Source organism: Triturus cristatus, chromosome 8, assembly GCF_964204655.1.
Source record: "Triturus cristatus chromosome 8, aTriCri1.1, whole genome shotgun sequence".
In the NCBI taxonomy this organism is placed as follows: Eukaryota; Metazoa; Chordata; class Amphibia; order Caudata; family Salamandridae; genus Triturus; species Triturus cristatus.
Genome location: NC_140591.1, coordinates 152,754,131 through 152,781,978, shown reverse-complemented (window position 1 = coordinate 152,781,978; position 27,848 = coordinate 152,754,131). Strand labels below are relative to the sequence as shown.

The following is a 27,848-nucleotide window of genomic DNA, read 5'->3' as shown; positions in this document are numbered from 1 at the left end:
TCAGGCCTGAGTCTGATCCTCTTCAATGCATACATGATCCCTCTAGCCAGAAAAGTCCACTCGCTCATTTTGATGTCCTCTACACACAACTCTATTCTCTCCCTCAGCGACAAGAAGCCCAGTACTCAGATAAAGTACAATGCCTGCATGACTGAAATTGCCCACTGGATGAAGACTGTCTAAAGCTGAACACATACAAGACTGAAATTGTGATCTTTGGGAAGACCACATCACAGTGGGACTCCACCTGGTGGCAAACAGAGCCAGGATCAATACCCACCATCCATGCCAAGAACCTCAGTATCATCATCAACATCAACTTGTCATAAGCTACAAAGTCAATGCTGTCACCACCTCATGCTTCCATACCCTGAAGATGCTGAGGAAGGTATTCAAATGGCTCCCTATCAGCACCCAGAAAAGCGTCATGCATGCCCTGGTCACAAGCAAGCTGGAATACAGGATCACCCTCCATGCCAGGATCAATTAAAAAGCACCAGAAGGCTGCAGACCATTCAGAACCCGATGGCCAGACTCACGCTCAACATCCCATGCAAAAAAAAAAAAACACTTACCTTACGCTCGTCGCATCACTGACTCGGCAATGCAGCGAGCGCAAGAAAAGTGTTTTTCTTTTTTTTAATGTTGTATTCCCTCATCGTCATCTGTCGACTCCCCCCTCACACATCCCCCTGCCGTACCCCACTTACCTGCACCGGCCGCTCCTGCAATAGTAGCAGATTACATCTACACTCTTAGTTTAAATTGCACATCTTTTGTGAACACCATTCTACCGTTTTCCTTTTGTGTTTAGACTCATGGTCTGTTTTGTATCTCATATGTGATCCATGTGCTCTGAAGTACTTATGTAATGTAACTGGGTCTATTGTAAAGTGCTCTCACACCTTCGGGTAAAGTACACGCTACATAAAAACACATAAAGCAATGACTAACCATTGCTGGTAAGCCGTGCCCTTGACATGTTGCCAGCACTATCTCTGTTTGTAGTGGGGCCTGGGTAGCAGCCATGCTGGGATGCAATAAGCAGGAAACTCTAGTGGCTGATACTTGCCTGACAACTGTCGACCCCGCCCTGCGGAAACCCTGCGCACAGCATTCGGCCTGATATCAGCCCGCCGTAGTAGCGGGGGCTGTTGCATACAGCATTTGTGATCAGCAGGACCTGAGCCTCTTGTAGCATCATGGATGGTGCACCTGCGGGAGTAAAATATGTGACTGATTATCAGCAACTTTTCACTTACATTATGCACTTTCAAATATCTGAAACAAAAAACAGTAACTTCTTTTTTCATACAGCACTTCTGTCTTCTAATCACTTTAAATAACCAATGTTCTTATTACCAAATCTGATGGGACTCGATTTACTGACCTCAAAACGATGGAAATCCGAGTTGAAGTTGTTCTTATTCAAACTTGGGGAGAGGAGTTGGCCTAACGGCTAGAGCGCTCGACCTCAAATTTGGGGAACGGGGTTCGAGTCTCGGCAACGACGCTGAACATCCTGTGATTCTGGGCAAATCTCTTAATCTCCCCGTGCCTGACAAAAATGAATGTGTCCTCATGTAACGTAACTGGTGCTATGTAAAGCGCTCTGATACCCAATTCTGGTCAAGTTCACGCTATATAAAACTCAGCAAAAAAAAAAAAAGATTGTGAGTGGCGAGTCACAGCAGAAGTCAGCAGCGAGTGTTTAAGTTATTGAGACATATTGCCTGCTTATACATAAAGCAGTTATATTGGTTCCATTTACCAGTGTTATGTATCCTGTTAGGAATTCTGCTACCACTGTGGTATTTTTTGCAACACATTCTGATAAGGAAAGCTTGGTAGGTAGTCATTTTTTATAAGCATTGGCTAAGCCAATAGGTTTCGCCTATACAAGATCTACTGGCTTTGTCAATTTTATTTTTTTTAAATGTTGCATAGCGGTGTCAGCTGCTGTGTTTCTTAGCTTAAAGTAAAACAATTATATGACATGGCCAGACCACATCAGAGGGCTTTGGGTTCTTTAAACTATACACGTACAAACAAATTAACATGTTTATTTTTCCTACTGCTCTGTACACATAGGGTACTATTAACAGTGTACCCCTAACCCTGTAAAAGGCATAATGTACACATTTGCACTGTAAGCATACTCCACAGAACAAAAGCCAGGTGTGAGTGTGCACTTTAGACATGAATGATGTACCCAGTGCATTCATGTGTATGTCCCAGTTTCCGTGCACGCGCAGACCTCTCTAGGAATTCCGTGTCTGAAATTGGCAGCTTGCCCGTATTTTTGGTGATGGCCCGTTGAGTACTTGTCAGTTTGTTTTCCCTCTTTTCATGCAGTGCTGGCAGTAAAAGTGCTCCCGCTTGACATGAGTTAATTTAGAAGTTTAGCAAAGTGCAGTATCTGGAGGAGAGGATCAGAAGGGGCAGCGCAAAATGCGAACCTGGTGCACAGCTAAAATGTAGTAATTATGAGGAGCTCACGAAGAATAAAAAGAACACATACCTTGCACAGCATTACAGACACACCCTAGTAAACATGGCCGGACTGTGCAGAAAGGGCAGTCGAATGGCATTACTTCTGTGGAGTGAGAATGCACCAGGGTACTAAGTCAAATCCTAAAGAAATCCAGGGCCCAATTCACAGAACTAACTTATGCCAAAATCCTAAACTTACTACCATTTTCATATTCACAGAAGGCACTTACTCATTTTGGTATTCACAGAAGACACTCACTCACTTCGGTATTCACAGAAGTTAGGAGTCCTAACTTTAGGACTCCTAAATGCCTTCTGTGAATACCGAAAGTCTTAAAGTTAGGATTTCTCTCATTTTAGGAGTCCTAAAGTTAGGAGTCCTAACTTTATTACTACTAAACTGAGAAAAATCCTAATTTTAAGACGTTCGGTATTCACAGAAGGCATTTAGGAGTCCTAAAGTTAGGAGTCCTAACTTTACTGCTACTAAATTGAGAAAAATCCTAATTTTAAGACTTTCGGTATTCACAGAAGGCATTTGGGAGCCCTAAAGCTAGGAGTCCTAACTTTACTACTACTAAACTAAGACAAATCCTAATTTTAAGACTTTCGGTATTCACAGAAGGCATTTAGGAGTCCTAAAGATAGGACTCCTAACTTCTGTGAATACCGAAATGAGTATGTGCCTTCTGTGAATACCAAAATGAGTAAGTGCCTTCTGTGAATACCAAAATGGTAGTAAGTTTAGGATTTTGTCTTAAGTTAGTTCTGTGAATCGGGCCCAGAGTGTTTTGTGAGCTCCTTTCTTAGTACAGCCTATACAATATATCCTTTTAGGCAATATATGGGACACAGCTCTGTAATGCACCATCTGTCCTACTAACAACAAGTAACCGGATGGCCTGAAAATATTTGATTGTAAACGTGGGGACAATTATTATTGTAAAGACGAGAACCCTCACTCACCCAGAGGTGACATGCTTCATCATTGGGTTCCCTCTTACACACTGCAACCGCAAGGTACACAGTGTGGGCTACAGCAGGAGAGGAGCGAGGGGTGTTTTAATCATCAAATGGTGGTGAGAGTGAGGGGCAGAGTGCGAAAAAAAGTTATAAACAAGTGACATAAAACAATCTCATGAGAGGACAAAAAACCTTAATAGGTGTCCTCAAAGGATAGACATAAAAACAGTGGGCCCGATTCACAGAATTAACTTAAGACAAAATCCTAAACTTACTACTTTTGGTATTCACAGAATGCACTTACTACTTTTGGTATTCACAGAATGGATTTACGACTACTAACTTTACGTCCGCACTCGGACTGGAAATTCCGGCCTGGAGGTGGAGCTTCCGGTCCGGAGGCGGAGCTTCCGGCCCGGAGGCGGGGCTTCCTGGCCGGAGGCGGAGCTTCCGGGCCGGAGGTGGGGATTCCGGCCAGTGGTGGAGATTTAGCCATGGCCAAAATCTCCACCTCCGGGCCAGAAGCTCCGCCTCCGGCCCGGAAGCCCCGCCTCTGGCCCGGAAGCTCCGCCTCCGGGCCGGAATTTCCAGCTCGAGTGCGGACGTAAAGTTAGTAGTCGTAAATCCATTCTGTGAATACCAAAAGTAGTAAGTGCATTCTGTGAATACCAAAAGTAGTAAGTTTAGGATTTTGTCTTAAGTTAATTCTGTGAATCGGGCCCAGTGTGAGGATAGGGGTATGGATGTTCCCTATATTAGATTAGGTCAACATGTTTCTGCCTTGATGACCACAGAGGTTCGTGGCATTCTTCAGGACCAAATCATGTCACTCTGCTATTGTTTGTGAAAAATAATGAATGTAAAAATTACCAGACTTAATTGAATGGAAATAACCATAAACCAGCTGTAGTTTGGTCCGTATCCTGTAAAAATAGAGTTAATTCTATCAATCAGAATTCAATGTACCCACCAAGCCAACCAAAAACACCAGTGTGCATACCACCTTATTACACATGTGACAAAAAAATGAGAAAAGGTTTGTGTTGTTAACACAATCTCACCAATACTAGACACCTCGTCTGCCTCCGCCTTCAAAAGGTCCTTTACACATGGATCTCGAGAATCTAGAGGTGTAGTATGTGCACAAATCATAAATTATTACACATAAAAGTATCCTATCTACATATCTTCCTCTTGTCACACGGTCGAATGATTAACAAAGGAGTGCTCCAAACATTATATGCGCTCCATTGTCAGAAACATGTACGTCATAGGTGTGTCACTTCAGCAGTGTAAGTGCCATCAATTGACAACATGATGGAACCCAGTATGGACTTAAGGATACCGCTTCTGATTTATATAGTACATATTTCAGACGCACGTAAATCCGATCATAGAAGTGTACCACCCATATGTTGTGTCCTCGCCCCACAGGTACACAGGAGACAGGTAAGGATCTGGTATTCTTTATTTGTATATCGTATGCTGTGCTGTGCCCACGCATGTCTGCCCACGCTCTCTCCTCGCTATGTAATGTCCCCTCCTACATCCTTGACCGGAGGTGGTATCCGGTTTCCTTGGTGTCCCCATCATCCACTACAGGGTCCTAGTGCCCTGACCCCGGTCACTACATCTCCCCCCTTTGTCACGAAGAAGTGACGAGCAAGTAAAAAGCAGAGGTCTGTTGATGGCGATCGATGTACATCTGCCCTGGCACTGGTCGGTGCGCTTCCCACCATTACATTTCTTCTATAAGTCTTTTTGGCCGTCTGCATGTCGCTCTCCTCCTGGTCCTTCTCCATTTCATTCCGATTTTGCTCCTGCTCTTCTTGTTCTGCTGTTTCCTTAATTTTGTCCTCCCCCCCCTTACTTTTTCTTCAGTTCTTTGAAATGTGAGCTGTTCCGTGTTATCCTCTGATGCTCTGACTCTGCCGTGATCTTTGGGCCCTTCACTTTAGTAACTATTAGTGGATCTTTGGAGGACATGCTGTCAGATTTCCTTAGTTGTCGTTGACGCACTATCACCGTGTCTCCTTCCTTTAGATCTGACGAGCTGGCGTGCCGCTTGGCATCTGCATATCTTTTCATTTTTTGTTTCTCCTCTGTCTTTTGCCGCAATGCTGCTGTGATCTGGCGCCATTGTTGCTTCTATTTGTGGAAGCCTCGTTCTGCTTGTTCTTCCCAGGACTAACTCTGCCGGACACCTTCCAGTGGAGTTGTGGGGGGTGTTTCTGTAGTTACGTAGTTCTTGGCACAGAGCTTGGCTAAGTGATATCTGTGCTAGCTTCGCCCTTTGAACTGCCTTTTTGATATTCCCCATGAACCTCTCCACCATTCCATTTGCTTGAGGCCACAGCAGAGTTATCTTCCTGTGGTTTATCCCTACATAAGCCATGAATCTGCAGAATTCTTCTCCTGAGAAGGGAGGACCATTGTCTGTTTTTAGTGTCTCTGGTGAACCCCAGGCTGCAAATATTTAATCTAGTATCGGTAATGTTGCTGTTGCAGATGTCGACGGGACGTGTCGTAGTATTGGAAGTCGTGAATATTCATCGATGACCACAAACAGGTAGTTTCCTGTTTCTAGTGGTCCAAAGAAGTCAGCTGCTAGTGTCGTCCACACTGCTCGTGGAAGCTCTGACATTTTTAGTAGTTCGTGCCTAGTCGGTGGTCCTATCACTTGACAGAGGTGGCATGTCTTTATGGTGTCTTCTACCATGCGATCTAGGCCAGGGAACCATACTTTCTCTCTTAGCATTTTCTTCATTGCTACTACGCCTCGGTGTGACTCATGAGCCAGATTTATCAGTTGCCCCTGAGTGAGCTTGGTATCACTATTCGTGTCCCTCTCATCAGTATTCCTGTGTCTGTCTCCGACAGTTCTTCGTGTACCTTCTTTAAAGCTAGCACTTCTTCCTTGCATACTCCTGCTACCCAGGTGCAGTTATTGTTAATGTGTCTCCTTCTCTGCCTTCTCGTTACCTCAATGGCCCTTTGCAGTGTGGCATCTTCCTTAGTTTCTCTTGCTAGTTCCGCGAGTGTTATCGGTGCTGGGGTGTTTTGTTTTAGTACGAAGTTGAGGTATTCCTCTGCCATCGATGTCGTTTCTTGTGCATGTGGTAATGGGTCTCGACATGTAGTCTGCCTGGTTGTGTTCTTTCCCCGCCTTGTGCACAATGGTGAAGTCATAGTCCATCAACCTTATGCCCCAGCGTTCAATCCTGGGTGGCATTTTGGCTGACTGGCTGCCATAGATCGTCACTAGCGCCTGGTGATCAGTTTCAATAGTGAATGACTTCCCGCAGATAAACATGTGGTAGTGTTCACGCGCCCATACCACTGCTAGGCTCTCCTTTTCTGGTTGTGAGTATGCCTTTTCAATGTCTGTTAAGCTTTTGCTTGCATACGCGACAGTTTTCCGTTGTGAATCTCTCCTTGGCACGTACTGCGCTAGTATTGCCCCTAGTCCTACTGGGCTGGCATCTACAGTCAGTTCAGTGCAGAGCAGAGGGTCAAAGTAGGCCAGATGTTCCACAGTAACCACTGCTTGTCTTATTTCCTCGAATGCCTTGTTGCATTCCTGAGACCAGATGAACTTCTGTCCTTGTTTGGTCAGTTCTCGTAGTGGTGTGCTCACTGTGGCAAAGTCCTGTATGTACCGCGCACAGTAGCTGGCGAGTCCCAGAAATGATCTTACTTCTGCAACATCCGTCGGTGGATTTGCGTTCTTCAGTGTTTCAACTTTGCTAGGGTCTGGCCTCATCCCTTGCTTGGAGAAGATGTGTCTGAAAAACACTAGTTCCCTTCTCCCCAGCTCGCATTTTTCTCCATTCAGTGTTAGGCCCACTCGCTCCAGTTGTGTGCACACTTGACACAACCCAGTGTCATGTTCTTTGTCTGTTTTCCCAAATACCAAAATGTCATCACTATAGTTTAGACTGTTATGTATCGGCCTTATCACTTGCCGTATTGTTCCCTGGAATATCTTCGCAGCGGATGAGATTCTGAAACTCAGTCGCTTGTATCTAAATAGACCCAGGTGTGTGGAGAATGTCGTGATGTACCTGGACTGGTGGTCCAATTCTAATTGATGGTACCCCTTGCACAAGTCTAGCTTCGAGAATCTGCAGGCCCCAGTTAGGAAGCTGATCATGTCATTTAGGAGTGGCCCTGGGTGACGTTCTCTTGCGATTGCGGTGTTTGGGATCCTCATGTCCACGCAGATGCAGATTTTTGATGTGCTCTTCTTTGGAACTGCCACAATCGGAGACACCCAAGGCGTTGGCCCTTTGGCAGGTTCAATTATATCTTGCGCTAGTAAGCTAGTTATCTCCTCTTCTACTTGTGGTTGTAGGTGAATTGGTACTCGTCTATGATGTTGGGCCACCGGCTTGATTGCTTCATTGATGTGTAATGTTATCTGTTTTCCTTTCAGCTTACCAAGACCTTTCAGTATGGCTGAGTACTCTTGTAGGATGTTCTCAGGTTCCGACATGTGGTATGTCATTGCTAGCAGCCCCATCACCTGTGCCGTCACAGGCATGGCACTGGGATGTCTCCCTTGAGCACATGTATTTCTTCTTGGTAGGACCTGCCTTTGTACGTTAAAGTTTCTGTAAACTTTCCCATATTTTCTACCGGGCTTTTGGAGCCCCATGTGAACACATCTACGGTCGACGGTGATATTTGTGGTTTCACTCTATTTTCTTGTATTCTGACATGCACATGAGGGTGCATGTTGCTCCACTGTCAAGCACGAATTTTGCTTGGTGGTCCCCTACACCAATGTCCACAGTGGCTGTTTTCTTTATTTGTTGCTTCTCCACTAGGTGAACGTGCTCTGTCCCATTGGCTTCTCTTGGTACGTCTGACATAAGATATAGTCTCGCCTCCCTCACAGGTGCTGCTGTTTCTTCTGCTTCATCGGAGGAGCTGCGATTCGCCATTTCCATGTGTCGTGCATACCTGTTGCTGGTTATCCGTGGTCTTATTGTTCTGCCCCTCTCATTTCTAAATTGCCTGGTCATGCACGTACTTGAAAAATGATTGTCCCTGTTGCACTTCCTGCACTTCTGGCCCATTGCTGGGCAAGCACCAACGTTCGAGAATTCGAGGCCACATCGGTAGCATGTTTGTTCGCCCTTCTTTGGTGGGACTGGCGCCTGGAATTCTTTCTTTTTGAAGTTCCCAGTGACGCGATGTGCTTGCGCTACTCTTTTCTCCTTTCCCATCTCCATCTGCTTGGCATGCTCTGTAGCCCGTGCTTCTGTGCGAGCTATCGTCAATATCTTTTCCAGCGTCGTTGGTTGCATCAGAATGCGTGATCGAAATTCCACTGATTGACAACCTTCGAAGATGCTCAGTCTTGTTGCTTGCTCATTGTCAAATTTGTCAAACTCGTGTCTCGTTGCAAAATCATCTAGGCTCTCTTCTCCTTGCTGGCATGCCGTGTGAAATGTGTATCTTTCAAAATCGATGTTTCGTTGGGGGTCAAATTTCTGTGTGAGACACTGTATCATATCCTTGTAATCCACTGTTTGATCTACGGGGAATGTTAATAACAGATCTTCTATTTCATCCCCTGCGAGATTCAGAATCAGGTGCAGTTGCTTGCTATCCGGGACGTCTGTGGCACTCATGTAACGCTCAAATTTTCTAATCCATCTTTCCCACCGGATGCGTGCTTGCGGCTCCGATAGGCTGAACGGTAGTGGCCTACGGAATATTGCTTGCATGCTCTGCTTCTCATCATCACTCATTTTCTTTCTTTGGCACTCTTCTGTACTTCTTCCTATTTATTTTCTTAATTTCTTTATGTGTTCCTTTATTTTCCTCCTTATTCTACTTTATTTCACTGTTTTCCTCTTATTTTCAGTCTTTTTTATACTGTTTTCCATTTTCCCTATATATTTCAATGGACGCCTGACTTTAAAATGGCCGCCGCTTGTTTCTCGCTTCCTATTGACTTATTTGCCTGACCCTAAATTGGCCCCCGTAGTCTCGCGATGTTTCGTTGTCCCTCTCGCTTTGCCTGACCTCTCAAAATGGCCGCTGCTTGTTTCTCGCTTCTCATTGGCTCGTTCTGCCTGACTTCAAAATGGCAGCCGCTCTCGCGAGAGTTCGTTTGAACTAACGCGCGTCTTTTCCTTTATTTTCCTTCGAGCACTCTCCGGTGCTGACGCTTGCCGGCTCTTCTGTTTTGTTTTTTTTGTATATCGATGCCTTATTTCTTTGCCGCATGCAGCCTCACAGCGCTCTTACCGCTATTTCGGCGGTCGGGGTAGGCTCCCGCGTTGCTGCCTCTCAGCTGCATCACTCGGACTAGGGTGGGCTCCTGGCTCCGTTTCGTCTTTGTCACCGCCGCGCCACTCGCCACGATGTCCCTCGTGTTGGCCAGCGGACCAGGCTTGGCTCCTGGTTCCGTCGCACTTCTTCACAGGGAAAACGACGTTCCGGTCCACTTCTGGTCCTTTTTTTTTTTTCTTTGGTGATGGACGATCCCGCCTTCGTTCGCCAGTTGTCGTGTCATCGCCCCACAGATACACAGGAGACAGGTAAGGATCTCGTATTCTTTATTTGTATATCGTATGCTGTGCCGTGCCCACGCACGTCTGCTCATGCTCTCTCCTCGCTATGTAATGTCCCCTCCCACATCCTTGACCGGATGTGGTGTTTGGTTCCCTTGTTGTCCCCATCGTCCACTACAGGGTCCTAGTGCCCTGACCCCGGTCACTACATCATACAGTATACACATCAATCACTTACAATGGACCATAGTTTCCTCAGGTGGTCGCATTGCGATCAATTTGTTATAAAAAAGACCCTAAAGGCACATCATCTTCCTTTCATACTTGTGAGGCACCCTAATATGTCAACCATAACGTTCCTACATCAACAACGGACCACCAGTGCTGCATACTCTCATTTGCTGAGCATATATATCGACATCTACTTAATAAGACAACAAATTTCTATCAGTTCCAGAACTATTTCCTTGTGCACTTACTGACTTTCCCCGAGTCCTCCGCTGTCTGTGTATCGGCCGAAGGGGAAGGGGTGATCCCGGTGTCCTCCGTTTAAAACAACCTGTACGTCGTGCGTAGTGCCCCGGAAGTGCAAAGCAACTTCCGGTTTTGCCACAAGACTACTCAAGTAGTTCTACTGCTGGTCATACTTCATCGCTTCCATACTAACTACTATTTCAGATAATAAAGCGTGCCTTTAATGGATGATGTTTACACAAGGGTATAGCTCCTTTACACCCTCGACGGAAAAGGGGGGTGGGAGGGAAGGAAAGGAGGGAAAACTAGGACACACCTATATCAAAAGTATCGGAACTACAAAACGATTACTAGAACTACAAACAGATGGGAATTATAGTTTCTCGTCACGTTGTGCACACACCATAAGCTACATTCTCAATAAAGATCGGTGCTGCAGCCAATTACAGAAAACTACAAAAACTACAAAAAGATGGGAATTGTAGTCTCTCAGCACGTTGTATCGTGGTGCATTCACCATGAGCTACATTGTCAATAAAGCTAGATGGTGCAGCCAATCATCCTCAAATAGAATCTAACATTTTAGACCCACAATATGTAAATTAATGACTCAGTCATGGAATAATACAAATCTAATCTCGCATTGAATAGATATATGGACTTGTCATGTCTAAACATAGAATGTGATGTGATTAGTGTAATTGAAAGGTATATGTCTCAAGAAGGGTAATCTTTAAAATCCCCCACAGTATAGTCTATTCAGGGAATAAATATATCCGTCCTCTTATTAACAAAAGTCACCTACTGGACACTCCCGCCAATGGTACTCTAGACAAATATCTGATATTCTATATGCACCCATTACATTGAGCCCCACAGAATATCCCCATTCAGTCCTGTCATGTGGCTTTTTGTCCAGAACACCCACCTCTGTTCACGCCGAAACAGCAATTTTTCCAGGGGCTCCATATTGACATAATATCCAGGTTTGTCAATAATGTGTTTGATTTTTTACATCTAAAAGCACTCCGATGTTCCACCATCCTGTGTTTACTTTATGAGTGGCCATCCCTATGTATTTCAATGAAGGGCACGTGATCATGTAGATCACTCCACTGGTATTACAGTTGGTATGTGTGTTAAGGTGCCAGGGTGTTTTCAAGCCCAGATCCAATTGGGTCAAATGTTTGGTAAATGATCTAGAAAGGGACATTTATTCAACAGTATAAGCAAACTGAGGAAGGACCATGGGGACAAAGGATTTACTTTGGACTGCTGGGCCTCTGATTGACCTTTCCTTTGGGTTCAGGTGCCAAGTCAGGAAGCATCTGGCACCCTCCCTGCAAACCCCTCTATCTGACAGTGGTCAGTTGTAGTCATACAAACAGATCATGCCACTGCTAAAAACTCAATGTAATTTTAGAATCAATATGAATGCTCTAGTTCAATGTACTACCACACCCTAGACAAAAATAATGACATTTATAGAAGTGTTTGAAATTTCAGTCTACAAAGTCAGTTTTGCAAGATTTACCTACAGTTGTGCTATGCAAACTTGGATTATCTTCCTACGGGGATGCAAGTTCTAAGAATTAATAAAGGGCATGTTGTTAGGTAAAGCCTAGACAGCGCTTGCACTGTCAGGATGACCTGTTGCATGTACTATGTGGGCTTTGACTCCTCCTATCACTTTGTATTGGTCTAGTTGTTTGTCTTGTAAGAAATATTGCTTGCTATTGGTTACTTTGGCTTCCTGCTCATCCTTTTTTCCAAGTTGTTCAATCCCTGGAGTATTTCCCAGGTCTTGTCAGCTTCTGTTTTTTTTCTATTTTACTTTCTGTTCAGGAACTATTTCTTTGAATTTGAATGAGCATTTCCCTGCCTCAGAGCTTTATCTTTCATACGGTTGCTCTCCTCCCCTTGCTATCTCGGGCTCCCCTGATACTGCTCACTCTCATCGGGCTGCGCTCCCGCTCCTTGTTTTAATTATAAACTAAACACTGGTAGCCCATCTGCTCCCCCACCCTTTAGAATTTAAATCCCTGTGCTGTCTGTTCACTGCAACTTCTATTGGGTGTCATGAGGCCAAGGGTCCTTGAGGCGGCTGGGCCATTACTGGAGGCACCTGGGCCAGCAATGGAGTCAGCGCCCCTCTCTTCCCTCCCGCTGGTTCAGAGCTCTGCGAAGGTAACTTATGTAGAGTCCTTCTGAAAGTTATAGTCATGTAGGTGTGGCAGTTAAGCTCTTCGTTTACAGAGATTGTGTCATTTTCAGTTACACTTTCGATAAAACTATGTGTAAATAAAGTGCTGCATCGCACGCTCTCCATTCCGCATAACTGGATAACGTCCGTAAAAGGGGGATGGCCCACAGCAACCCAGTGTTTATATGACTACACCCCCTCCTCGATAGACATCAAAAGCTTTGACAGGAATCACTAACACCAGGATAAGACAGCACTTGTTTGGCAAGAAAGAACCAAGTTGCAGAGCAGTCGTGTAGAGTCACCACTTATCCAAAACTCGGAAAGATGCCTCTCAGGAAGAGACCCTGCCGCGCCTTAACGCGCCCCTCTACTAGAAGGAAAATAGCTGCCAATGGCTCAGTGAGTTAAGGGTGTGCTGTAGAGATCAAAGTGTGTCCTACAGGGCTTGAGATGTAATGTTGGTATAGCTACTGCGGTAAAAAAAAAAATTCTCAAGTAAAACGTTTGTGACAGCACTAACCTCCACTTTCTAGAGCTCCCCATCCAGAAATCCAGCATGGCACATCAGATGAGAAGTTCTGTCCTGTGGCTGGAAGGCATATGGGTCTCACCAAATCTAACATTTACGAAGAGAAGAAAGATTGCAAAGATTGGCGTGGAAAAAAACATAGATTCATTCAATGCACTGACATTTTTTTCCTCAAATCTTTTTAAATTAAGATTAGCATCTCAAATGCCACCGCAGTGGTAATAAAGTACAAAAGCTTGGTAAACAACAAGAAAAACAGCAGTGTAAGGTGCGCTGACCCAGTCTTCCTTCCAAAATTCCCTCAAGTATCAAAAGGCATAACGATAGACCCCCAAGAGTGAGACTGTGGGATTGGTACAGTGAATTCCTTCCCCAATAGGAAACACCATCAATAAGGCCTACTCTGCCCCGTGTTCCCATAACACTCCTCCTTCCCAGTCCACCCCACCAGTCAGTGCTCCTCTGGAGCTGTCAGGGAGTGGCCTCCTCTGCCGCTCGCTATGAGCACCAGTTTTTATCTATTTGTTTGGGGCAATCCTTCGCTAGATGCACCAGCTCCTCATGCACCAATCCAGACCCATTTCCCACTCCTGCATAGATGGGGTTATACTACTTCCCCATCTCCAGATCAAGTCATGTCGCACCACCATCCGATCAACACTTTAGAAAAGGAGAGTATAGCACTCCAGGGTCTGATCTCCCCACACTCTTAAGGCCATTATTTGTGGGGTGATGTGTATTGCAATGTCCAGAGTATCTGAGATTCTGTCTCGCACCCCCCTCCAAAAGCCCTGAATCTTCAGGCAGCTCCAGATCATATGGAGTAATGTCCCTCTGTGTCCATACCCGCGAGCGCATAGGTATTCTCTATCCTAACCATACAATACAGCCTGATCTTGGTGTAGTATGCCCAATGCAGAATCTTCAGCTGTATCAGTTTGAATCCTGCCCTGATGGCCAGCTCACAAGGATAGCTCCTGTCCACCCCCTAATCATCATCCTCCAACCTATCCAGGTACTCCTCCCATTACCCCATAGGCTGTTGAACGGGGAAGACTATTGTGCAGCAGGGTCGAGTATATTTGTGACATCGCGTGACTAATCAGGGGAGCCCTAGGACTCTATATTCCAGAGGGGTTTCTTCTGGGATCTTTGCCATTAGGCCTCCCTAGCCCTATAAGTGTAGTATCTTGGTATAGTGTTGTTCTTGCCATTCACTGCTCCACCAGTGGAACACTGTGGAGATGATGTAATGTGGAATGTTCATCTAAGAATTACACAGTTGGAGAAGGGCTGAGCGCCTTGCTGGCTGCTCCTGGTGGGGCTGATTTACAACTAATCTACTGCTGAATACTACTGAACCTACATCTTGATACCAACTTGAATAAATCCTCTTGAAACATCAAAATCAGCCTGGACTTGATTACTACAATTTATTGGCGACGATTTGAACCTAAGAACCCGCTTCTGCTACCTCTGAGGACATTTGGAGTACCTACTCTCTACCTCAATCTACTCTTGTATCTACAGCTGCACTTACTTATCTACTGGCAACACATCAGCCCCACCAGTGACCTCCCACCGGTCGCCCTCAACGCAATAGCGCCAGTTCCAATTTCTGCACAGCTTAAGCCTCTGCCTGCTGTTCTCACTGCATCTGAAAAGGGCTGTTTCTTCTGTTCCTAGAGCGCATCAACATGCAAGGAACAAGGTTTTTCAGTGCAAGTTCCTGTCTCAAAACCAGCTCAAGCTTATCAACAAACAAGGTAATTGAACTGCCTTAATTTGGTTCTCTTCTGAAGAGTAAGCTGTCTGCACACTGAATGTGTGTCACATTTACATGCACGTACTTGCATGCTCTCCCTACCGCGTTTCAACAGAAAAGTGACATTTATGCATGCTGTTCCTACAGCGTCTCGAGTGCCTGGTGAAGGTTTTATTTAACCTAGAGTATTCAACTGTGCTTTTAGGTAAAGAAGCTGTTGCCTTATTTATAAGCTTCCTCTCACTGCCGCATCCCCTCACTGGGATCATCATCCTTTTACATTTCAGCCGGGTAGGAGGTTGAATCATCGCTCGTGAAGATACACGGAGCGTCCTTTCTACCTCTTGTGTACGTTTATGATCTGCAGCACGTTTATGATAGGCAGCACGTTTTCTCTTCAACATCAGCAGACATTTAGAGAAATTCGAGACAATCTTTGTCTTGGCTCTTGTGAGAGCTACTGGGTTCTTGTGCTTTTCACTGGCGATGTCTGGCAGTGTAATTCACACGTGGCAAGGTGAGCCTTATTTTGTCACTTATTCTTGGGGCCCCTCTGAGACATATAGAATCCTAGTTTCATCAACAGCTGTGTTGTTTTTCAAAGTATGTCTCGAGAGCAAGGAGAAAAGCATGCACTTACCTCGACATTCTCCATGGTTCTTGTGACGTCCTGCATTTTCCTTGAGTGCTTCTGCTTCCATTGTTGCATGCCCTAACGTGCCGTGAGCCACCCGGCTGCAAATCTCCAACGTGCCGCCATTTTACTTCCTCACATCTTTTTGCCAACCATGCCAACCACGATGTTCTTTTGTTTTTACATAAAGTTCAACCAGAAGACTGACGAGAACGTCGTATTTAAGAGGACTGAGCACGATGGTTTGTACATCAGCGGTGAGTGAAAGTTGTTCTTGTACAACGCGTCTACCTTCCGATGACTGGATCCTTTAAGTGTCTACTTTTTGATGACAGCATCCATTTTGTTTTCTTCTCGTTCCACTTTAAGATTTTAGAATCTGCAACATGAAGAATTATTTTTTTTTCCTTATCGTAATCGGTATAACATATTTGGAAGGTCTGTTGGAGCACATGTGGCTCTAAAAAAAACAAACAACAGTGACTTGTTGCTCAGTGCACCATTGTAATTAAACTGTGGGGTGAGACTTTGTTTTTCGCATTCTGTTTTCCTTGCCAGAGTTACGCTACCGTCTAGTGGGCAAATTGGTTTTGAGATTTTTCATTTTATCTACAAGACGTCTCTGACCACGCATGGCATTTGAAAAAAAAAGGTTTGTCATGGGAAAGGCATGTTTTTCTACATTTATGTTGGGTCACTAGATTCTATGTATATGTTAGGTTTACAGCTACTTGGTTTTTTGATCAGTGCACAACTTGGGTGTCATCCCTCTTGTACAGTGCACAATATTTTGAGTATAATGTGATGCACATGTTTTCCCTACTCTGTGCACAATATTTTTAGTGTAGTACAGTGCACAACATTTTTTTATCTTTACAGTGCACAACATTTCTTTTAAGTGCACTCTGTCATGGGTTCCTACCCATTGGTTCGGGTTCCTACCCACATTTGAGTCATGGTTCCTATCTATGTATCCGGGTTCTTACCCGAAATGATAACGTTTGACATGCGCCTCACGTTTGTCCTGTGTGTAAGCCGCCCTGCGCCTCGCATTTGTCCTGTGTGTAAGCCGCCCTGCGCCTCACGTTTGTCCTGTGTGTAAGCCGCCCTGCACCTCACGTTTGTCCTGTGTGTAAGTCGCCCTGTGCCTCACGTTTGTCTTGTATGTAAGCCGCCCAGCGTCTCACGTTATTTGTTATGCATAAGTCGCCCTGCGCTTCATTTGTTCTTTTGTGTGTAAATCGCACTGCGCCTCACGCGTTTCTCTGTGTAAGTCGCCCTGCGCTTCATGTGTTTCTTTTATGTAAGTTGCCCTGCGCTTTATCTTTATTTTAACTGGGTGCTATGTTCTTTCTCTTCGTATTGTTTCCTGTTTTAGTAGATTGTTTTACCCAGTGCTGTTAACATTTTATTATCTTTATTTCTATTACAGGGAAGCATGAGTAATCTTTTGTATTTCTTGTCTTCTCTGTCATCTTGTTTCTTCCTGATGTGGATCGCTTTCGCACACTCACCTGGCCAGTTGGTGTGCAGAGAGTACTCATTGATGGTTTCTTTTTCTTTTCTTTATTTCTTTTTCTCATTTATAGAAAGGAGGATGGGAAACAAGTTATTTTATCTGTTTCTTTATCTGTTTCTTTATGACCTTTGCTTGTTTTCTCTTTTTCTACCTCCGCTCTTTTCTCTCTTGTACTTTCCTCTCGATTTTGTTCTTCTGAGCTCTATATCTAATTCTTTATTTCTCTGTTTTGTTTTCCTTCTGGAATATAGGAGGATATGTAGTATCTTGGTATAGTGTTGTTCTTGCCATTCACTGCTCCACCAGTGGAACACTGTGGAGATGATGTAATGTGGAATGTTCATCTAAGAATTACACAGTTGGAGAAGGGCTGAGCGCCTTGCTGGCTGCTCCTGGTGGGGCTGATTTACAACTAATCTACTGCTGAATACTACTGAACCTACATCTTGTAACCAACTTGAATAAATCCTCTTGAAACATCACAATCAGCCTGGACTTGATTACTACAATAAGATACATGACAGTTGTTGGTATCGGAGGTATTGAGAGCCAGCCAAATCATATTTGTCTTGCAGCTAAGATGTTACCATTGCACCAGATGTCAACTACTTTAAATAGGCCCAGCAGGTCTAAATTGTCATAGTCTTCTATCCCTCTCAAAGACATCAGCCTCCCACAGCGGGTATCACTTTACCTTTCCACCCCAGGGCATTCGTTGCCCTTTTGCAGATTTTTACCACCATCTCCAATGGTGGGGCAGGGGGGCCCTCTCTCTAATCTTGTAGAGGCTGTGAACATAGCCCTCAGGGTCCATTGCCAGCCGGGCCGCCATTAGTGATGGCCCTTGTTTGGATGAGAAAGCCCAATCATTAACTACCAGGAGCTGGGTCCCCAGTAGTAGAGACGCTGATTAGGCAGGGCAATCCCCCCTCCAGGGATATCCAGGCTGGTGTGAGTAGGGCTATCCTCGAGGCACCCCGTCCCACATTAGAGTTCTGGCCACATCATCCACTGCTTTGAAAAAACCCTCTGTAACCTCAAATGGCAAAGCACAATCGTTTTGTATGTATTCCTGTGTACATATATGCATATATAGCTAGATTTGACTTTCCTGGAGTGCCGCCAATTCTCTTATTAAAATATGAGGAGCTTGCTTGGAGAGAGAGAGAATGCACAAGGGCTAACTGTGCAATATAATCCATTCAAGGGTGTTCGTGTGACATTTATAAACTATCATGCTGGAGGTCAAGTGGTTTATAAATGTCATCCCAATCCCAGGTATGTCTGTAAAGTTTTGCTAATATTTAACATGTACTTTATGCAACAATGTTTATTATTAGAGGTGAAACTGTACATGCAAAGCACTTTGAAGGTAATTAAAACATTTATTTATTTTGTAATATATTGACACTATAGCATATGTTTAATAAGACATATAAATTAAGACTGTAAAGTGCAATGTAGGATCACATTTTGCTGAGAGGGTCCTGCAGTTACAATGTTTATTTTCACACACTAGGCAGGATTCATTGGTAGGTGCTTGAATCAAGAGTAGGACTGCAATTGTGAGCTTATCAAGTGTACTGATCAAAGATGCGATAGCAACACTGTCATTGTGAAAGAAAGACAAAAGGCTGTTTTAACCATCAATTCAACTTTTCAAAAACATTTTTAGGAAATGAAAATGTTATTAAAATAGTTTAGCATAACATATTTATGTTTTATTTATTTATCCTCTTAACACTAAATTAGATTTATAATATTTTAAAACATCAAAATAAATAATTACATTTTAAATTATTTGCTCTGAGCTCCATTTTAACTCCCTGCCTCCCTTAATTTCTATGGGAGAGTGTTGCAGTACCAGTGGTTGGCCATGTGTGGTGCTGAACTTACTCCAGGTCTTTCTTTGGCTGTAGTAATATGCAGTCATGAATTTGGCTCCACCCCCTGTTTCAGGGTGTGGGGACACGCAAATCTACACTTTGAAGTACATTTATATTCAGTAATGATGAATGGCCAGAAGTGTTACGTTTATATAGATTTTAAAACATCAAAATATTTCTTTCTTTTTTACATTATTTGCTATGGGCCTCTATTTTAACTCCCTGCCTCCGTTTTTTTACACGGCAGAGCGTTGCAGTACCGTTGATCGTTGATTGGCCATGTGTGGTGCTGAACTCACTCCAGGTCTTTCCTTGGCTGGAGTAACTTTACACTTATATATTTGGCTCCACATGTTGCTTAAGGGTGTGGAGACATGTAAGTCTACACTTTGTAGTAAATTTATAGTCAGAAACGGTGTATAGCCAGAAGTATTAAATGTACTACAAAGTACAAGAGTAAATTTACATGTGCAGTATAGGCCCCAATTGCACCTACAATCCGGTTTACGCCATGCTGTTTTTTCACATACAGTAGTTATAAACAATAGTATTCACCATGTTAGAAATTGAGGTTTCTTGTTGGCAAAGTATACACCCTGTCCAAGCAGGATCCACAATCCCAGTCAGGGTAGGTCAGAAACACAACAAAAATCGCTTGGCACAGAGAAGTCAGGCTTAACTTAAGAGACAGTGTGTAAAGTATTTGTGCACACTTTAATTATAGTAACACAGTGAAAACCCCATAAAAAGACTCCACGCTAGTTTAGTAAAATAGAGAATATTTATCTGAGTAAAACAAGACAAATACGACAAAACTCCAATAAATAGAACTTGAGATATGAATTTTTAAAGATTAAACTGCAATGTAGTGCTTAGAAGAAAATAACGCATAGGGGTTACTTGAGGCCGCACTGGACAGGGGTAAATCCCAAGTTCAGGCAGCTTCAGGACCCGCACAGGGCGCGCTCAAAAAGTACCTTGGATGGAGCAAGCATCAGCATCAAAGACTCGATGCATCAGTTCTGATTCACGCAGTTGAACCGATGCGTCAAACTTCACAGTCGGGTCTCACGCTGTCATCAAATTCTTCATGATGCAAGCACTAGGTCGGTGTAGAACCTCACAGTCAGGTCCCACCTTGTTGTAGCGTCGCACAAGGATGTCCTTGAAGCGGCTCTGTGTCAGATTCAAAGGGCAATGTGTTGGGTCCGATTGGTGCAAAGTTGTCACTGCGTTGATTTGTGTGGAAAAACAGATTCAGAACCTACTCTCAACGCCCAAGACTGGATTGGCACCTCTTTTCAGGGCAGGACTCTCAGTTGGCAGAGTCGAGTGCTGAAGCAGAGTTGAAGGAAGTCTTTGATGGCCCTGAGACATCAAAAACAGGAGGCAAGCCAGCAAGCCCTTGGAGATCTTGGGTTCCAGGATGTAGAGGGCAGGTCCAGTCCTTCTCACTCCAAGGCAAGAGGCAGCAGGCCAGCACAGCAAAGCAGGTAACAAAGTGGCAGTCCCTCCTACAGCACAGCAAACAGCAGGCCAACATAGCAAGACATTTAGTAAAGTGGCTCTTTCAGGACAGCAGCTCTTCTTCCTGACAGAATGCCCTTAGATCCATAAGTGTTCTAGAATCATGGTGTCAGAGGTCCAGTACTTATACCCCATTTGACCTTTGAAGTAGGGTGCCTTCAAAGAGATGCTTTGAAGTGCACAATGTCCTGCCTTTCCTGCCCTGGACCCAGACTCACCATGGGGGTATGCATCCCTATGTGTGGGGACATGCAAAGCCCTAATCAGGTGCAAGTGCCAGCTTCTCCCTCTCATCCTGCCACAGGATGACCCATCAACATGCAGATGGCTGTTTAGTCACACCTACTCAGTCTTTGCATGTGGCCATCTAGAGGGAATGCAGGAAGCCAGCTGTCACCCACCCCAGAGGTGTATTCCAGTAACAGGCAGAAAGCACCAAACAGTTTAACTAAGAAAATGCCAATTTTCTAAAAGTGGCATTTTCACAACTGCAATTTAAAAAACAACTTCACCATAGGTTGTGTTTTTAAATTGTGAGCCCAGAGACACCAAATGTGATTTTCCTATCTTGTCCCAATGGGAAACTACACTTATAAAATGTTATAAGTCAGTCCTAATGTTACATTATGGGAGAGATAGGCCTTACAGTAGTGAAAAAATAATTGAAGAGTATTTCACTGCGAGGACATCTAAAACTTAAAAGTACGTGTCATACTTTTTAAATACACTGCACCCTGCACTTAGGGCTGCCTAGGGCCTACTTTAAGGGTGGCTTGCATGTAATGAAAAGGAAGGTTTGAGCCTGGCAAGTAAGTAGCTTTCCAGGTGGAAATGGCAGTTTGAACTGCACACACAGATTCTGCAATGGCAGGCCTAAGGCATGTTTAAAGGGCTATTGAAGTGAGTGGAACAATCAGTGCTGCAGGGCAACTGATAGCATTTAATTTACAGGCCATGGGCAGATGTAGTGCACTTTACTAGGGTCATATAAGTAAATTAAATATGCCAATTGTGGAAAAGCCAAGGTTACCACATTTTAGGGAGAGAGCACATGCACGTTAGCACTGGTTAGCAAAAGGGGATGAGAAAGGCAAAATGTTTGGGGTGGCCCTGCAGAAAGGGCTAGGTCCAACACATCACAATGAGAATTTGCAGGTCTATATCCAGAGAGACAGAGATTTTTAAGGAGATTTTCTAAACTTTGAAAAATGTTATTTCACATAAAGAGTTAAGAAACTGTCAACTGTACTCTCACTTACAAGAGAGTGAGGTTCTGAAGCTGCCTTCTTAGCATGGCTCTAAACTACATTCTGCGCTATATAATACTCATGTCTTTCCTTATATGGGTAATGCATTCAACTGGTACACAAATAAAGTAAGTTAAGCTAGAGTTGTATATCCTCCTTACAGGAATTTATTTTGTTTTCTGTCATATTTAGCCGTTCCGTGTACAAGACCAGATTACAGCAGAATCCAGGAAAATTCAGGACCTGTTACCAAGCAGACATTGGAGGCTTTATCTTCGATTGATGGGTTTGTTATAAGGTGTTAAGCACAGTAGAGCTAAGAGAATTTTCAAGATACCTAGCAGGAGAAAATGTATAACATGGCAAATGACCATTGCATTGTAGTAATAGATGTGAAAATGCATATGTAATAATACTGCTGCTCCATAAACCATGTTTTATCGGTCCATATTTATTTTCACCAGTATGGCATGAATGTATTCATGCCATGGCAGTAAAAATAAATATGGCCCAGTAACATAAATAATTTAGAGCAACTGTAGTACTAAACACACATTCACCCATTTATTACCAGAGTGCAAAGGTCCTATTTTTCATATGTTTTACTATATACGTTACAGCAAACTTGAACGCGGGGCCTGGGCACAGGCCAGGCCCTGCGCCCAAATCCACACTGTGCATTAGTCTTACCTTACGTTAAAAACAAAACATAGAAAATCACTGGAAAAAGCATAGTTTAAAGTGATGTTATAGTTAGGTGAAAATGTCAATTAAAACATACTGTTTTAAATTAACAAAAACACTGAAATCACAAGTTACAGTTTTCTAAAGTAACTATAACTTATGCACTAAAGTGACTATAACTCGCGCCATCTGCACACACTGGTAATTACCTCTCATATTACAACACTCAAGTTAAATGACTGCATTGATCACATCACTGCAGCATCTGAAATGCCATCATCGATGATTTCACAGTGCATGAATGGGGGGGTTATAGTTACTGTAAATGGTGAATTTCAGTGTTTTTGTAGTATATAATAGTATATTTTAATTGACATTTTCACCTAATATAACGTCCCTTTAACATTTGTTTTTTCAATGACTATACATTTTTTTCAGTAGAAATACTTTTCAGCTGTGGGTACATGTGGAAGCAAGTCCAGAGTGTCAGGTCTTGAAATGTGTCACAGACAGCAGATCTAGTGCCCTTCCATTCGTCCACAGGTCTAGAAACTGGTCTGATAAGCTGAGGGTAAGATGCCACTTTTATAGGATTTCACTATTCAGTGGGTGGGGGTTACTGTTGGGCAGTCACTAATCAACAGGCAAACTCTTCCTCTTTTCTGTCACATCCTATTTGTCTTACTGCAAACTATTCTGTAGGGTATTCTTGTTAGGGAAATCCATCATGACAGAACCCTTACATCCCTGCAGGAAAATGGTGGCCTAACCAGGGGTGTGTCTTGGGAAATAAACACTCCCTTCTTCCTCAACCAAACCAAAATGGTTCTGAGACCAGCTTCCCTTCCACTTGGATGGTGCCAGGATGGCTACACTGTGCCCTGAGATATCTGCCCAAGATATCACATTACACTTACATATGAATCAACAGGCTTCCTCCTGGTCTCTTTCAAGTTAATGAACCTTCACCAAATGCCCTTTCTGAGCTCAGATGAGCCACACCTCTCACACCCGGGTTTTCCTGCCAAAGGCCTAAGCTACTGAGTCTGCTTTGGGAGCAGTTTTCACACCTCATTAAGGGGAGAGCACTGCCAACGGGCAGCTGCTGGCAACCTAATGGTAACTAAACTACTGGTGCTTAAGGCAGGCAAAATGTAACTTGTATAAGTTACTTTTCCTGTATAACTTCAGCAATCCAACTTCACCATTGGACAGAATTTTTCATAGAAATGAAAAGCAGCAGTTGAATATTTTCTTTGCCTTATCCGAAACTATATTTAGCGAAATAGTATTTATATTACACTTTAGTTATGGGGGTAGTTTCTTCAGGAATTTGCCATGCATGCACCACTTTTAAATACTAGGCACCCTATCTTGTGGGCCATAAAGCCAACTTAGTGGTGACTTACCTAATATTTAAAAGTAGGGTTCTTTCCTGTCAAAAAAGGTTATTTTGACAGGTTTGCCTGCATATTTAAAAGCTGCAGCAGTCAAGCTATGCATGTGTAAGAATAGTTTTTCACGGTTTATATATTGTGCATTAATATATTTAGTTAATATGCTGCATATTGCATGCTGCATATTCTGCATATATAGCATGATTATAGTTGAAACATATTTGATATGGTCTATGGAAGTGTGCTTATTAATGTGTTTTATTCAAGCCACATTTTCCAGTTAGATGCCATCTTAGGCAAGATGGATGCTTTCTCTCTGTCACTCACTCCTACTTCCTCTCCTGCATACGTCTTCTCTTCCCCCCAAGCTCCACAGAGCACGTTCAATTTGATGTGTAGTGGTTTATTTCCACTGTTATAATTACATTGCTTTCCATGAACTTTCTCCTGTTCTCTATTACCTTACCAAAGTCCCTTCTGCTGCCTTTCGTTGTGAATACTAGTCCATTCATTTGGTGAAAGTTTAAATGTTTAAATGTTTCATAACTGTTAGAATATCTCTTGGTGATATTAGCATTAGGCCTGGGCAGAGTTCGCGTAGTTATACTCAGCGGAACTCTGCGAAGTTCTGCCAGCAGTGGAGTCTGTTAAGTTGCGCTGCCCTCACTGATTTTTAGCACAGGGAGTTTGTACCAAGCTGTAAAATTAGCGCTAACGGCACTACAAAGCGCTGCTCCTTTCTGCCGCTCGAGTAGACATTCTACTAGACCGGCATCTTCCTCAACGTAAGCAGCAGATTTCTCAACGCGAGCAGTCTTGCGCAGCTGTGACCACCTGCAATGAAAAAGCTTGCCGGGGGGAGGTCTAGCGAGAAATTTTTTCTCACAAGCACCCGCCAACTTAACGTTGATGAGCCGCTCGAGAGAAAAAACAGTGCTCTGCACCACTTTGCTGAGCTTTGCTGAACTCCGCCGCCGAGTGGGCAAAACTCTGCAAACTCCGCCGGCAGAGGAGAATTCTTCACCCACCCCTAATTAGCATAGAGGATGCTGAATATGTTTTTTAGAAATGAGATTCTTCTTATGTGTTACGATAAAAACGTGTAATTTTCTTTGTGTTCTGATTTGCTGATAACACTTTTGCTAACACCATGATGATTTTGCAATTTTTCTTAATTCGCTATGCAAAAATTGTGATTAAGAACCCTTGATTTTGGAGGTGAGAGAGAAGATTTTCCTGTTCTACTAGGGATGCTGTCAGACACATTTTTGATTTTGCTGCTCCTTTGAGACTTAGAATAATTTCTGATTTTGCATACTCTGTATAAATTTGTACCTGAGAGCCTTTATGGCATTTATTCTGTACTGCTTATTTTTTAATTTTGTGATAAAACCCTTTAACTTTTATTTGTTCTAGAACTCAATTACTGTGTAGGACCCATTACTGTTTATTCTGTTAATCAATATTTATTGTTTGCCTTAACGTGCAATTTAATCTGTGGGAGAACCAGATGAGGGTCTCCTCTGAGATGACTGGTGGCATTGCTCCTACCAGCGTAGGGCTGAAATCTTGTTTTCCTCGTCAGCCTAGCGAATGGGACAAAAGATTCTGTTGTCCACTTCCCACACCATTGGTATATTTCCATGCACCATATACTATGACCTTACTGGAAAGTTAAATATGGTAATTTGGGATCAGTCAATGTTACCATGTGTTAGGCATCAGAGCACATACTTTATGGTCTTAACAGCATATACGCATATAGTAGAACAAGTATGTAGCTTGACAGATCTTGATAAACCTTTCCAAAAATGTTCACTCACCTCAGTTCCTTCTAGGAAAGTCTAGGAGGGATTCATCAAGCAGGGATCTCAATGTGTTGCATGTGAATTCTCATAGGAAATTGTGGGAATCACTACCGAATAAAATGCCTGATTGGAATTACACTAAGTTTGGCAGAAAGATCTTTACTCAGACAGCATGGGTTAGACCTGACACCTTTAGATGGTAGTCCCAAAACGGTTTGCCTTCACCCCTAATGTTTTATTGAATTTGTTTATGTTGGCTTTGGGACTGTGCACTTTACTACTGCTAACCGGTGCTAAAGTGCTTGTGCTCTCTCTCTAAAAGTAAACCATGGTGCAATTGGCTTACACCTCATTGGCACATTTAATTTACTTGTAAATCTCTAGTAATGTGGTACCCAAAATTGAATGTTACTAATGTGCCTACAGTACTCATTGTACCATCAACTACAAAACCCTTTTAAAACATGTCTCAAGTCTGTCATAGATGTCTGTAGTAGAGTTATCGACTGCCATTTCAACCTGGCAAAATACAACTTTTGCTAGGCCTAAACTGTCCTTTTTAATACATATAATCCTACCCCCTCACCCCCAAGGTAGGCCCTAAGGCGCCTAGGACAGGGTGCATTGTATTTAAAAAGTTGGACATCTGAATTTAAGTTTTACATGTCCTGGTATTGAAAAACTCCTAAAGTCGTTTTTCACTATTACAAGACCTATCTATCACATATGATAACATTGGGTTACCTTATCACACTTAATAAGTGATAACTTAAGTTGAATAACGGCCTAGACAAAAAGATAATACACGTTTTGTTAGACCTGCACTCTGATCTGGTGCCTAGTATTAGAAATGATAAAGATGGTAATACAATGGCCCCCTTTAAAGTGCAGTGTGGAGTGAGGCAGGGCTGTATTTTAACCCCTGTGCTTTTTACTCTTTATATTAATGAGCTGGGGCAGACTCTTTGTGCATCTAGCCCAGATATCCGCTGTACAGGTGGTTGCAACATCCCGGCTCTTTTGTACACTGACGACGCTGTCCAGTTTTCTAGGATCTCTGTCACCCTTCAAAGGAATGCTGAATGTTTTGGTGCCTTTATGGGTGGGCTGGATTCATACACCAGTTTCAAAAAGTCACAAGTAATGATGCTGGGGCGTGGCTTGGCGCCTGCGGGAGATGGCGGCGCATCGGTGAGGCTCCGCGGCGGCGTTGGAAGGCATGCCGGTTTCTGCCCAGTTCTCCGGATGACGAACGGCGGGTGAAGTGTGGGAACATGCCCTGACCCTACTCGCTGTTTTCAATTACATTTTGGAGGCTCCATGACGCTACAAAATGCTTCTGTAAGTCCTGTCAGGCTGCGGCCGCCATTTTGAATTTGTAGCGCGACACGCATTATGAGGCTACGGCGGTGATACCAGTTCAGCAATCTCCATGCTTAGAACTCCAAGCCCTTAACGACTCTCAGAATGCCTGTTTTCCTGTTTTCTTATCTTGTCATGAAGCGTCAGCATTACTGGACTGCCCACTTCTTTTAAGGACGACGTTCCTCCATGAAAGGCTCTTTTCTCAGTCATGAACTTTTCACTATCCCTCTCATCTGCTTTCATTTCCAGCAGCAAATTATTTCACTACATCGCACCTGGAGGCCCTTTGTTGTCGACGCTTTTTTTGCGCTGCGGATTTTTGTGAAGTACGTGAGAGGACTTTTCTTTTCATCTTTCCGTTTTTCTGATTGAGTCCACTTTGAATTACGAAGTGAGTTGGTGCCACCTCTCCACTTTACATTGACGCATGGATGATATTTTGATCTTTCTCCGGACGGCTTCACTCACTTTTTATGTGCGCTCAGATGAAGGTTTTCGTTGTGGTGCTTTGAAGCTAGCTGTACTCCTTTCTGGTGATATTCAGACGTCGTCGCTCCCCTGATGTGCTCTTTCTTGTGCTGTTTTCATTTTTGCCTCCTGTGATCTCCAATGAGTTAGCCATTCCACGGATTCGCCACATGGGCAGACTTAAATCAATGTCGCGCCTGCCTCGTTCTACTACGCCCCAAATTGTGAAGAATTCTAAGGTTTTCTCCGCTCTGTCGCAATTGGAAGACTCTCTCAACTCATCTGGTTCAGATACACCAATGGAGCCATCTAAGATCCCGCAGGATACCTCTAAATCTAACACAAAGAGACTCAAG

General features: G+C 43.6%; 1 protein-coding gene across 1 annotated transcript in view; it reads right to left on the bottom strand.

The window, feature by feature from the left end:
- The window catches only part of LOC146801723 (transmembrane protease serine 3-like), a 95,382-nt gene that overhangs the window by 34,516 nt on the left and 33,018 nt on the right, over positions 1–27,848 (bottom strand). Inside the window, exons 3-4 of the mRNA XM_085624036.1 lie at positions 13,184–13,279; positions 1,073–1,215 (exon numbers count right to left, since the gene is read on the bottom strand). Coding sequence (XP_085480162.1) covers positions 1,073–1,215; positions 13,184–13,279 — 239 coding nt within the window. The remainder of the gene's footprint in view (positions 1–1,072; positions 1,216–13,183; positions 13,280–27,848) is intronic.